Source organism: Pan paniscus, chromosome 6 (genome assembly GCF_029289425.2).
Source record: "Pan paniscus chromosome 6, NHGRI_mPanPan1-v2.0_pri, whole genome shotgun sequence".
In the NCBI taxonomy this organism is placed as follows: Eukaryota; Metazoa; Chordata; class Mammalia; order Primates; family Hominidae; genus Pan; species Pan paniscus.
The window spans coordinates 169,604,134-169,617,554 of NC_073255.2; the positions used below are offsets into that span (position 1 = coordinate 169,604,134).

Below are 13,421 nucleotides of genomic sequence, written 5' to 3' on the forward strand. Positions count from 1 at the left end.
ATGCCTGGCTAATTTTTGTATTTTTAGTAGAGACAGGGTTTTGCCATGCTGGTCAGGCTGATCTCGAACTCTTGACCTCAAGTGATCCACCTGCCTCGGCCTCCCAAAGTGCTGGGATTACAGGTGTGAGCCACCATGCCCAGATGGCAACAGGAGATATTGAAATGCTTAACACAGTGGCTGGCACAGAATAGCCCTCACCAAATGTCAGTTTCAGGTAGGTATTATCAAGGGAGTGGAAATGACTTTGTCATAGGAATAACCCTGAACCTGTTTGAATTTATTTTGAATCCTTTTTATTCCGAAGTATAAAACAGTGAAGTACAGAAAACAAATGTACAGATAATGAATTCTCATAAATGAAATATACCCATTCACCACTCAGGCAAAGAGACAGAATAGTAGCAGGACCCTAGAAATCCCATTAGTGTCCCCTTCCAATCAGGACACCCTCCAACCCCAAGAAAGGTAACTGCCGTCCATATATGGTAACACTTCCTTACTTCTCATAAGTTTTACTACATAAGCATCCATCTCTAAAAACTATCCTTTTTCTGCCTTAAAAAATTTATATGAATGCAATTAAACAATATTCATTCTTTAGTATTTGACTTCTTTGGCTCAACACTGTAAGAATCATCTGTGTTTTTATGTGTAGCCATAAATCAGTCATCCGTATGATTGCATCATATTCCAGATGCCTAAATATATTTAATCAGTTTTACTATGATGCACATTTGGTTGTTTTTACTCTGTAGCTAGTATGAATAATGCTACTGAACACTAAGTATGTACCTAGAAATGGTATTGCTGAGTCATAAGTTATGTATAGATTCGGCTTTCATAGAAAATGTCAAATCATTTTCCAAATTGGCTGTACCAATTTATAATCTTACCAGCAATGTATTAGAAGCTAGTTGCTTCATATCCTTGTCAACGCTATTTTCCATCTTTTACATTTTTGCCACGTCACAGGACAAATGGTAGCATCTCGTTGTGAATTTAATTTGCATTTCCCTAATTAGCAGTTCCATGGAGTACATTTCATATGCTTATTGGTCATTTATTTATGTTTTTTTGTGTGAAGTGCTTATTTCAGTCTCTTGCCCATTCTTCTATTCAGCTGTCTTTTTCTTACTGATTTATAGGCCTTTTTTATATATTCTGGATATGACCTTTTGTTGGCTGTTTCACAAATATCTTCGTCTTAAGGCTTGCCTTTTCATTCTCTTCATAATGTCCTGATGAACAAAAATTCTCCATTTTAAAGGAATACAATTTATCAGCATTTTCCCTTATGGGTAGTGTTTTTTCGTATGCTGTTTAAGAAATAGTTCCTCACACTGAGGTTATGGAGCTATTCTCCTATACTATATTCTAGAAGTTTTGGTGTTTACTCATTTAAATGATACTCCAATTGAAATTGACTTTCAAGTATGGAGTAAGAGAGGGTCCAGTTTTCCTCTTTTTCCATGGGGACATCTAACTGAGCTGGCACCATTTTTTTTAAAGACCATTCTCTCCCCTCTGACCTGAAGCACAAACTTCATCATAAATCAACCAACCACATATGCATGGGTCAGTTTCTGAACTCTCTATTCTGTCCCATCCATCAATTCCATATCATTTCACTCTTTTAATTGTGGTAACTTATTATAATGACTCTAGTAGAGCAAGCCTTCGCATCTAGCTCTTTAAGAATGTCATAGCATTCAATTCATTTTTTAAAGTAAACTTCTTTTACCTTTGCTGCTTTTTAAAACATGTAATTCTTTTTTTATTTTGAAATGCTTTTAAACTTACAGAAAAGTTTCAAGAATAGTACAAACTTTTCTTCCTGAACCATTTGACAGTGAATTGCCAAAATGATACCCCATCAGCCCCAAATACCCCAAACAAGAACAATCTCCTCTATAACAACCATACAATCCTCAAAATAAGCAAATAAATAACATTGCTATATTACTATCATCGAGTCTACAGACACTGTTCACGTTCTGGCAATTGTCCCAGTGATGTCTTTGATAGCAAAAAGGATCCAGTCCAGGATCACGTATTGTATTTCATTGTGTCTCTTTAGTTTTCTTCAATTTGGACCAGTTCTTTGAGACTTTTTCCCGTGACTTTCATGATTTTGACACTTCAGAAGGTACAGACCAGCTATTTTGTAGACTGGGCCTCCCTCAGGCATGTCTGATGTTTTCCTCATGATTAGATTCACGCTATCCTTTTGGTGGGACAGTCTCAGAAGCACCGCTGCTGTGTTCTCACTGCATCCTATCACATTTTGATGTGGCCCATTCCTGGTCATGTTAATGTTGATCACTTGATTTAGGTGGTGTCTGTCAGGTTTCTTCTTTGTAAGAATTTACTCTGTTTAGTTTTGTAGTTCATGAGTTGGAAGGGAATTTAACATGTAAACATCCATCCTGTTCCTCAGAAGAGTACCCCCCTAGTTTTAACATGCAATTGATGTTTCTTGGCTGAATTATTACTATGGTGGTTGTCAAATAATAATTTCATAAATATATCATTCCTTTAACATTTATTAGTTTGCATTCTATACTAAGGGAAAGCTTTCTCCTTTCTCCTTTTATTTATTCATTATTTATTATATTAGCATTGACCCATGATATCAGTTTGGACCATTCCTTTGTTACTCAGTGGGTTAAATCTGCCCAAGTTGCGGCCAGTGATAGCCCCTTCAAGATGGCACTGCCCTTATGTTCCCATCTTGTATTTTTTCCTACCTAGGGCTTAGCCATTTCTTCAAGAAGCTATGGTTCCTTTCTAGTGAAAGATGGTGTTTAGATCAAAGATCTGGGCATATGGTGAGCTCTTTGCTATTAGAATGCTGTTGCTCCCAGCTCCTCTCGATGACAGATCTAAGGAATATCTGAATGAATGTACATTCATACATACATATGTGCATAATATATGAGTATGAATAGATACATATAAATGTGCATGCATTTTTATATATATTTATATATCCTTTATATATACTGAAATAAATATATATATATTTGTTTCAGTATCTAGCTATCACCACAATTTCACTTCAATATCTCCAATTCCAAACCAATGCTACAGAGGTCATTTTAATTTCTCCCTTTCCGTATTTGTAACTTCCTTATCTGACAATCAGAAAACTGGCTCTCATTATCCTCAATATGTTTATTATTAGATCAGTGTCCTCTGCATGTCATTACTCTTCCACTTCTAGAGCCACCCTTCTTCCCCCAGCCAACACAACCACCCTCCTCCCGTCACTCAGGTTCTCGCACCACGAATGGACACCCTTCTCTTCCTGCTCAGGCTCAGGCATCCCAGTCTTGGCCGCCACCCCCCTCATCCCCTGCGTGGGGGACTACCTTGCTTGGCTCTACCTAAGGGCTTTTGGACTGAGTTATTCAGGAAGGAAGAAAGGCAGTGAGAAAAGGAAGGCACTCAGCTACTTTTAATTATTGCTAGCAAACATTAACTTGGGACATGCCACATGGCTGATCAGAAAATGGAAGCCATCAGAAGAGAATGACCTCATCCTCTCAGGACCATCCACCAGCCTGCCTGCATTTGTGCTCATGAACTCAACTTTTCTTCTATTTACAATGGATAAACTCTCCCTGCTCTGTTTAAGGCTAGATCCCAGCCAGTTAGCCTACTCAAGGACTTTCCACCGAACTTATCCTCTTTTCCTGCTTTTTTCCATATAAAATGGACTGTATCTTCAAGCTTAAAAAGAAATCTCCTGAGGAGCCCACATTTCTTCTACCTACTTCCCTCTCTACTCACCCTTTAAGCAAAACTTCTTTAAAATGCTGCACTTTGGGAGGCCGAGGCAGGTGGATCACTTGAGGTCAGGAGTTCAAGACCAGCCTGGTTAACATGGTGAAACCCTGTCTCTACTGAAAAATACAAAAATTAGTTGGGCCTGGTGGTGCATGCCTGTAGTCCCAGCTACTTGGGAGGCTGAGGCACAAGAATCACTGGAACCTAGGAGGCGGAGGTTGCAGTGAGCCAAGATTGTACTACTGCACTCCAGCCTGGGTGCCAGAGCAAGACACCATCTCAGAAAAAAAAAAAAAAAAAAAAAAAGGGTTGCTGCTGCTCACTGTCTTCATTTTCCAAACTCATTCTTTCTTAACCCCATTCTGACCAGGCTTTCATTCTCCCCAGTCACCACCTGCCCATCAAGTGACTTTCATGTTGCCAAATTCACTGGCTAATTCTGCTGTCATCTTTCTCAACCCATCAGTAGCACTTAGTACAGCTGGCCATTCCTCCTTTCTTGAAATGCTCCCTTCCCTTGGTCTCCATGTCTGAGTCGGTTTGTCTCTCACCTCAGTGGCCATTCTCTCACATTCCTCTTGGCCAGCTCCCTTCCCTCTTCCCCAGCTTCCCAGTGTTAGAGAGCTGTAGCTGTCCCAGCCCTCTCCTCTTTACAAACTCATCCCATAGGCAAGCACATCCAAGGCCAGTGCCAAGGCTCCATGCCATCTTGACAATGAGGACCTGAAATCTTCTCTCTAGCCCCAGACATATATCCAAAGGCCTGCATAGCCATCTCTACTAGGGGTCATAAATTATATATTCAGCTTAACATGATCAAAACGGAACCTCTGCTTCCTGCCCACACCCCTCCCACTATCGCAGATGTTAAGTGTCTCCATCTCAATAAACGGCACCACCATTCAGTAGTTGCTCAGGCAAATCTTGGGGTCCTTACATTTTATTCCTCTCTCCCCCCACATCTAATACAGTAGGCTGTCTTGTTGGGTCTATCTAATGTCTACGGGTCTCCCAAATCTGACTTCTCACTTTTTCCATGCTATCACTCTAGTCTGGGTTGCCACTTCCTGCTTCGATCGTTAATGTAATAGCCTAATATTCGCCTTGCTTCCACTTTGCCCATACTTTGGATAGTTCTTTAGTTCTTTACACAGCAACAAGAGTGTTTTTTTGTTTGGTTGGTTGGATATTTTGAGACTGAGTTTTGCTGTCACCCAGGCTAGAATGCAGTGGTGCCATCATACCTCACTACAGTCTGGACCTTCTGGGCTCAAGCAATCCTCCAGCCTCAGCCTCCCGAGTAGCTGAACTACAGGTGTGTGCCACTACACCTGGTTAATTTTTTTATTTAAAATTTTTTTTTAGAGATTGGGTCTCACTATGTTGGCCAGGCTGGCCTCAAATGATCCTCCCGCCTTGGCCTCCCAAAGCACTACTACAGGCATGAGCCACTGCACCCAGCCTAGAGTGGTCTTTTATAAATGTAAATCAGATTGACGGCCTGGCAGAAAACCCTCCAATAGTTTTTCATTGCACTCATAATAAAACTCAAATCATTATCATGGACAAAAATGTCCTGCCTTGTTCTGGCTCTGATTTACCTCCGTCAACCCCCATCCCAGAGCAATGTGCCTTATTCACTCTGCTGGGGCCATGAGGATCTCCTTGCTGCTTCCCTAACCCATCAAACTTCAAGCTTCTGCCCCAGGACCTTTGTGCTTACTGCTCTCCAATCTGGAATGCACTTCACTTGGTCCTTTTTTGTCTCCCATTTTAAAGATGGTATCTCCCTATGTTGCCCCATCTGGAGTGCAGTGGTTGTTCACGGGCACGATCACAGTGCACTGCAGCCTCGAACTCCCCAGCTCAAGCAATCCTCCCATCTCAGCTGCCTGAGTAGCTGGGAGTACAGGCACATGACACCATACCTGGTTTCCAGTTCTCTCACCACATTCAAGATTCTACTCAGATGTGACCACCTTATAGCTGTTTTCACCACCTAATTTAAAATAGCACAGCACCTCCACAAACCTCTATTCCTCCTCCCTGAGTGCTCCATTCCTTTACCCATTCATACCTCACGCATCACTCATCACTACCTGACATCATATGGTTATGGTTTCCTCCCACCAGAATGTAAACCCCACGAGGCCTGGACCTTGTCTGTCCTGTTCACCACAATATCCCTGACACCTGGAACAGTACCTGGTGTGCAGAGGCTGTGCTGAATTCAGGCAATGATTCAGGCAATGCCAGTGTGACATGGTACTGTGGCTAACAGTACCTTCTCCGGGGAACCAGAGAAGGCAGGAGTGATGAACTAAGTGGTCCATGCTGAGCCACAGGTGATGAGCAAGCTTCTCCTTTAATGAGGAAGTTGAAAGTGGTTATAAAAACTCAGGACAATAAACTTCTGATGTTCCTGAAACATCATCACCTTAGTGGTGACTCATAACCCCTCTTCTGCTTCTAAAATATAACATCTTTCTAACTTCACTGATAAACTCATTTCCAATAGAAGAAAAACACCTTCTGCCTTAGTCACTGATACTTCTAAGTTCTGTGTTAAGCACCTGAGGGTGAGGAGTGTGGGCTCTTTTATTTTGGGTTCACATTTAACATGCAGCTGCTGCAAAGGCATTTTAAGAACACGGAGGTGACTGAAAATAAACTCCTGCCAGCAGGTTACCCGACATCCTATTCACCCTCTGCTGAAGTGGAGTTCCCAGCCCCTGCTCTGCAGCCTGCCTTCCAAGCTTGAAATAAAACAACAATGCCACTTCAACTGGAGGTTGAATACTGTTTTCAATGACTTCATGGTCATGCTTCTGAGACCGGGATGCACATTACCTTAGGGAGATGCAAAGCCAAGCTAAAATGTGCAGGCTGGCGTGGTGTTGCCGGTTTGATGCTGACTGAGAAACACGGCCTGTGGCTATGAAGTGAAGAAAATGGTTTTACCCTCATCCCTTGGACTGCACAGGCAGCAGATAATAGGCAGTTGGCCCAAGTCATCCGGCCCTCGACCTCGATTTTATGTATTTGCAAGGAGGGGCAGAGAGAGAGAATGAACAGAGGCTTTCAATCTGTACTGTGGGCAGTGAGGAGGGCAGACCTGACAGGGAAGGGGTCTCCGCAGGAGGCTCCCCAAGTATGAGCCACTTGGACTCCAGCCCTGGCAGGCTGCTCTGTGCTGGGGCAAGTCTGGGAAGAAAGGCACACAGCTAAGCAGAGTGGTACCCTGCAACTGACCACTGACCTCCGGCTTCCATGTTTGCATTTCAAAGCCATGATATAGAAATGTAATTTACTTTGAAGGCAAGCTTATGTTCGAAGCAGACTGGCCTCTCAACAAAGGGACAGTGACCACTGCCTGCCTGATAAGCCTCCTCCCAGGAGAGAGACTATCTGCCAGGGAGTGGGGGGCAGAGAGGTAGGTAAGTAAAGTCTTTCTGCATGGGAAAGCCTTTGAAGAGTATAGAGGCCTCACCTAATCCAAATCACTGCAAGAGTTTTGAAGTACTCTATTAAATTGAAGCAAAGCTGTTTGCCACAGAATTGACTTGGTTTGAGGAGTTGCAGGGAATGAAATGGTTTCAGTTTCCAACTTCCTTAACTGAAAAGCATCAATATGATGACCATATTTTCTGAATCCAAAGTGGATTTAACATAGGCTTGTCCCCTGAAATACAAGGGCATATTATCATGATCTAGAGACCATGAATCTATTTGGAAGGGTAGGAAAAGTGGAAGATACCTTTGATTTGGGTAATTTTTGCTTTCTCCCCATAAACTAAAGCAATTCAACTCTTCTTAGGGGCTCTGCCAGCAATATTGAGGCTGGAGGGACCAGAGGAGAGAGAGCACAACATGAAATATAAAATTCCATCATCTCCATTCAAACATCAGCCTGGAGGTAGGAGAATGAATTAGGCGGTTGGTCGTTTTTCTCCCAAAGCCAGGATCCAATGACTCTGGGCTTTGGAAGGTAATGGAATTGAAAGCTCCGGAAGCTGTCTGGTGCTTTGGCTAAAATTCCTAGCATAAGGAACCTTTTTGGGTGAGGAAGATGACTCTCATTTTGGGTACGGGGGAACAAATCTACTTTGTCTTTTGTTTACCAATCTGATCCTCCATCATGGATAAAGCAGTGCTATCCAGGAGTAGCAGAGCTCACCCAGGGAGATGGGCAGGACCAGCCTCCCAATACCCAAGGGGGGCCTTGAAGTTTCCCATTACAGAGCTTGAAAAATCACCAACCACTCCAGTCTCCCTGGGTCATGCACAGGCTAGGGATGATTGTAAAACAGATATAGCTCTGACTCACCTGCAGTGGAATAATTAAAAGTGACTTTTTTTTTCATATATGGTACAGTCAGAATGAGCACCTACAGACCAGGTGCAGTGGCTCACGCCTGTAATCCCAGCACTTTGGGGGGGGCCAAGGCAGGCAGATCACTTGAGGTCAGGAGTTCCAGACCAGCCTGTCCAAAATGGTGAAACCCCATCTGTACTAAAAATATAAAAATTAGCCAGGCAGGGTGGCGCGTGTCTGTGGTCTCAGTTATTTGGGAAGCCAAGGCACGAGAATTGCTTGAATGCAGGAGATGGAGGTTGCAGTGAGCCAAGACCGTGCCATTGTACTCCAGCCTGGGTGGCAGAGCAAGACCCTGTCTCCAAAAAAAAAAAAAAGGAAAAAAAAGGCCAAAAAAGGAAAAAAAGCTCCTAGAGAGTGAAAGGAGCTTCTGGGAATCACATCCAGTCCTCTCCAGGCACAGCGTTGATCACCACGAGCCGGCATTCTACTTTATGGACAGTAAACAGGTCTTTATCCCCCTCCTTTATGTTGCTTCAGTTATTGTTAGTACCTCAAAATCAAGTGGGTCAAGGGAAGGAGAGTAAAAACTGAAATCTGCTCCATTCTACATGCTCTTAAAGGCTGGGAAGAAGAAGCTAAAACAGATGCCTGGAATAAAGGTTTAAACTAAACCGTGGACTCCTTAGCCAGAACATGTATTCTTCACTGGCCGGTGCAGGCCTCGGAACACCCGCACCACAGTTCCCTATTCTGGGGGTGGTTTGGACCGTGGGTGTCATCAGCACAAATGGCCTACGTGTCCTAAGGTGACTTCCTAGACTAGATGCAGCCTGCCCACGGAGTAAATCCCTCAGGGCACTGATGGAAAACAAAAACCTAATGGAGACCATAAGCTGTAGGAAAAGTACCATCAAGGGCACAGAGAAAGAAATACAAATATAGTTTTCATTTAGAAAATTTACCCAGTTTATAAGAACTGTAAGAATAAGAAATTACTAAATGAGAGGAAGTACTAAATATAGGACTAAAAGATTTAGGAGGCTGGGGAAGAAAAGAAGGGAAGTATCAAAAAACACAAATCATAATGGAAAGGACCCCGAACAGGCCACTGTACAGTGAGAGACCAGAGGGAGGTGACTTGTCCCCACTGACAAATGGAGCAGAGCTGGATCAAGAGCCCAGGACTCTGCACTCAGGAGGATGCACTGTGCACTCTGTTGTCACTGCTTCTCTGGAGGGAGGCTGGAGAGGCTGAGAAAAGTGTAAACACACAGAGGAGGTTAGAGGAGGGAATGAAGATGGCAGAGAAGAGAGGAGGAAGCAGAGACTGGGAAAACTTGGGAGAGGAAGACGGGAGGAGAGCAGTGAGATATGAATGAGTATCAATGCATTCATTCACCACATTAACCTTTCAAGAGGATTAACTCTAAACAGACTATTTTCCTAACTCACTTGGTTTGAATCACAGCAAGTTACTGCTGCCCTTTCAATTGTTCAACTGCTAATTCTTTAAAAAAATTATTTCACGAATACGTTGTAACATTATTAACCAGTCAGCATGTTGTACAATAGATCTCTTGAACTATTCCTCCTAATCTAACTGAAATTTTGTTGCTTTAATTCTTAAATCTCAAAAGGGTCATCTCCTACAGCTCACTGCAATGTGGGTTTCTGGCAAAAGCAATTATACCTGCAGGCTGGAAGACAGCAAGTGAAGAACCACACATTCTCCATTTCTCAGCCCGAGAAGTCGAGGACATGTGACTATCTGGTCAGTTCTAAGCTAAATACTGCTAAAAACTGTTGTAGGGAGTCTTGTGGGTTGACCAACTGGCCACAGGCATCTGGCTTTTAGCAGTCTACATTTGTTACTAATCATGATTAGTCAATACTTTTCTAAACTAGTGCATGTTGGCAAGTTTACTGTAATGTTACTGACTTCTCAAAGAGGACTTCGTGCTGATTCAACCCAGCTGTGTTCTATAAGTTCCTCAAACATTTGTTTAGTGTGATAACCTCTGATCAGCTTTCAAGACACTTTATTCTTCTCGGCTTCATGAGCTAAGCTACTGTGGCTGAAGGTGCATTCTACTTAAGTGAGAAACTGATTGGAATGTACCACTCCACAGCCTCATATAAATCACAACACTCTTCCCAAGCAGTGGTCTGGAAAGCTACTGTGACCTGGCAGAGCTGTGATGCCATCAGCAGGGAGCTCTCCAAGGATGGAGAGAAAGGCATCATTTCATCCTTTTATTTCCCCAAAGCGCTGGCTTTTGTCTTGCACCTACCATGCTTATCAGAATGATAAATTAATAAGCAATGCTGGGAGGGGCGGCCTGATGAACCAACCCCCCTTCCCCTGGATTTCGCCCACTTTAGACGCCTGACTGTACAGCGCTGCATTTGCCTGCCAGAGGCAAGACTGGCAGCCTGGGATGTGCCAAGCGCTTGGCTCTCAATTGCAAAACAAAACAGTATAGGAGGGAATTTGTGAGTTAGCTGATTTGCAAACACTAGAGCAAGTCGCCATGTAAACATTTGTTTTTGTGTCTCTCAGGTTTTTCCATTTCTCTCAGGCAGCTACCTGGATGCCACCCTGACAGCATCAAAATGTGCTGCTCCTCAAGTTACCAGTGAATCCTTATTCACACTGAAATAAACTCAGCTTCTTTCAGACCATTAAAAAAGAAACCTGAAAGCCTCCCACAAAACAAAACAAAACAAAAAAACCCAAACAAAAAAACCTCCATGAAGCAGTCATCACAGAGGATATCAGTAATTATGGCAGGAGAGCCTCTAGTGTTGCTCAGAATCAACATTAGGCCAGCAGGTGTGTCCCCAAGTGTCTATGAACATGTCACTCGGAGGGAGCCATCGCCCGGGGAACCTGAATGAATAAGCAGCTGCAGTTACACTCACATGCGTTGGCTGAGACTGTTCCATCACGAGTACATCCAACTTTTAAATAAAAGGTACTTGGGCATGTGAATACGTTCTATGCCCCCAACGCCAAATGCCAGTTTACTGAATCATCACACAAGCCAGCATTTACTGGGTCTGACCAAACGTATGCGGTGAGTCAGCATTTGGACTCTTCACTGTAAGCCTAAAAATTAGTTCTTCCATTTGCCCCCTTTTTGCAGTTGAAGAAGTATTGGTTGACTTGGTTGAATTCCACAGCAGAGCCAGAATTTGAACACAGATTAAGAATACAGAACCTGTATTTTGCTAAATTCACTTGCTTCGTAATAAAATAAAAATCCTACATGACAAAAGACACTTAAAGGATATCACAGAGCACTGGTACTCCTATGTCCCAAAAGAACCTTCTCATTTAGCTTCAGTGTGACTACTTATTTCCAACTCACTCAACTCCAGGGTTGAAGCACCAATCATGGTTAAATAAATAAATAAATAAATAAATAAAGGAGAGTTATAATCAGGAAGTTTTGAAAAATTGGAAAGAGGAAAAAAAAAACTAATGGTTGAATTATTTTCTTTAAACGTTTTTTAGTATTGCAGGGTCATAAGGTCCTAACCAAGGTTATCTAATCTAGTTCTTGCCCCAGGCAGGATGACTTAAGTCATCCCAAAGAAAGGAAGGTTCACACAATTTGTAAAGATCTTCCTGAATTCTACTTACCTGATAGGCAAGTTATAAGCATCACTTGCCTGTCGGAGGCTCCATGAAATGCTCTGGAGCCTTTGAGAGGAAAGGTACAGCACAAATGCAAATTATTAACAATATAAATCAGCTCAATTCCCATAAGCACAGCCATCTAACCCAGCCAAAGGAATGTGTGAGGAGCTACAATGCCAGTCTTTGTCAGAAAATATATTTATTATTGATAGTGAGTGAAGTAAAGATGTGAGTATTCACTACAGAGGTTATATCAGCCAAGGTTGCCTTCATATTGATAAAAATACCTTATCTCACTTGTAATCATAAACATTATTCCAGTAGAAGAGGTACATTTTCTCTCCTTTTTGTCTTCTTGCCTGTATAATCACCATAATAAGTTATAATGAAATAGCTCTTACATAATCAAAGGAGAAAAGAAAGACAAAACCAACATGCCACAGCCTAGACAATTCCATCCTGCACTGGTGCCTCCAGATCTGTTTTCTGGCTCTCTCCACCCAGCACTGCTGCCCCCAGATCTATGTTTTCTGGCTCTCTCCTCGCCCCACTCCAATTAATTTAGCCCCCAACCCAATCCTACTTTGTTAGGGTGGAGATTCACCAAATGATAGGGCTTGTTCAGAAGAGAAACATTTTATGGTCAGTGGAAGTTGAATAGAAAGTACCAAAAGGTGGAGAGGGCTGCCCTTCTCTTTTAATCATCATAAGAGGGTTTACTAATACTGAAGAGTGTCCTTTAATGACTGATCCCTGATCAAGGCTTTGGCCCTTCAAATTGCTGCTGTTCAAAACGTGAAATGATTCTGCTGAATCCATTCTTGATGTCTCTCTTTAGTGGTCTTCTCATTAGTGGTCTTCTCTTCAAATGGGTTGTTTTCTCACTAGGAAAAAAAATGTTCCATCTCTGGAATTAACGTTGATGGTGTTTTGCTCATTCTGAAAGTTTTTATCCTCCCTTCTCAAGCATGCTCTGCAAGAAAAACAGAAAGAGTAAGTTTTACCACCAGGAGAGGACAAAAAATAAATGGCACTAACTATTTAGTATGATTTGTGTTGCTTTTCAAATATCTAATTTTAAAAACACAGAAAACAAGGCATATGCTTCCTGTTCTCAAAATATTGCTCCTTTAATCAACACCATTGCTTTATCAATATGATCTCTAAATGACCCCTCTCACCACCACATGGGTTGAAAACCCCAACAAGGCCGGGCGCAGTAGCTCACGCCTGTAATCCTAGCACTTTGGGAGGCCAAGGTGGGCAGATCACTTGAGCCCAGAAGCTTGAAATCAGCCTGGGCAACACAGTGAAACCCAATCTCTACCAAAAACAAAAACATTAGCTGGGCATGGTGGTGTGTGCCTGTAGTCTCAGTTACTCGAGACGCTGAGGTGGGAGAATCCCTTGAGCCTGGGAGGCAGAGGGTGCAGTGAGCCATGATCATGCCACTGTACTCCAGCCTGGGCAACAGTCTTTGCGGTCTCAAATAGAAAGCAAAAGTGCTCCTGGTAGGGGCATTTGGAAATGTTGGGAGCATGGCTGATGGATGCAGTGACTGGGGGAAAGCTATGGCCAAGGCAGTGCAGGGATCAAACCCCAACTCCAAAGGCTCTGAGAGGGAATCTCTTCATTAGAGAAACACAAGATTCCTTCCCAGAGAGGGAG

At 42.8% G+C, this 13,421-nt stretch overlaps 1 protein-coding gene across 2 annotated transcripts in view; it reads right to left on the bottom strand.

The window, feature by feature from the left end:
* Nucleotides 1-11,935: 11,935 nt before the first annotated feature.
* CHCHD3 (coiled-coil-helix-coiled-coil-helix domain containing 3) overlaps nt 11,936-13,421 on the bottom strand; it is a 298,477-nt gene continuing 296,991 nt past the window's right edge. For both annotated transcript variants that reach the window (XM_003813458.6, XM_003813459.6), the window contains one exon: nt 11,936-12,726. In XM_003813458.6, coding sequence (XP_003813506.1) covers nt 12,703-12,726 — 24 coding nt within the window. In that variant the 3' untranslated portion in view covers nt 11,936-12,702. The remainder of the gene's footprint in view (nt 12,727-13,421) is intronic.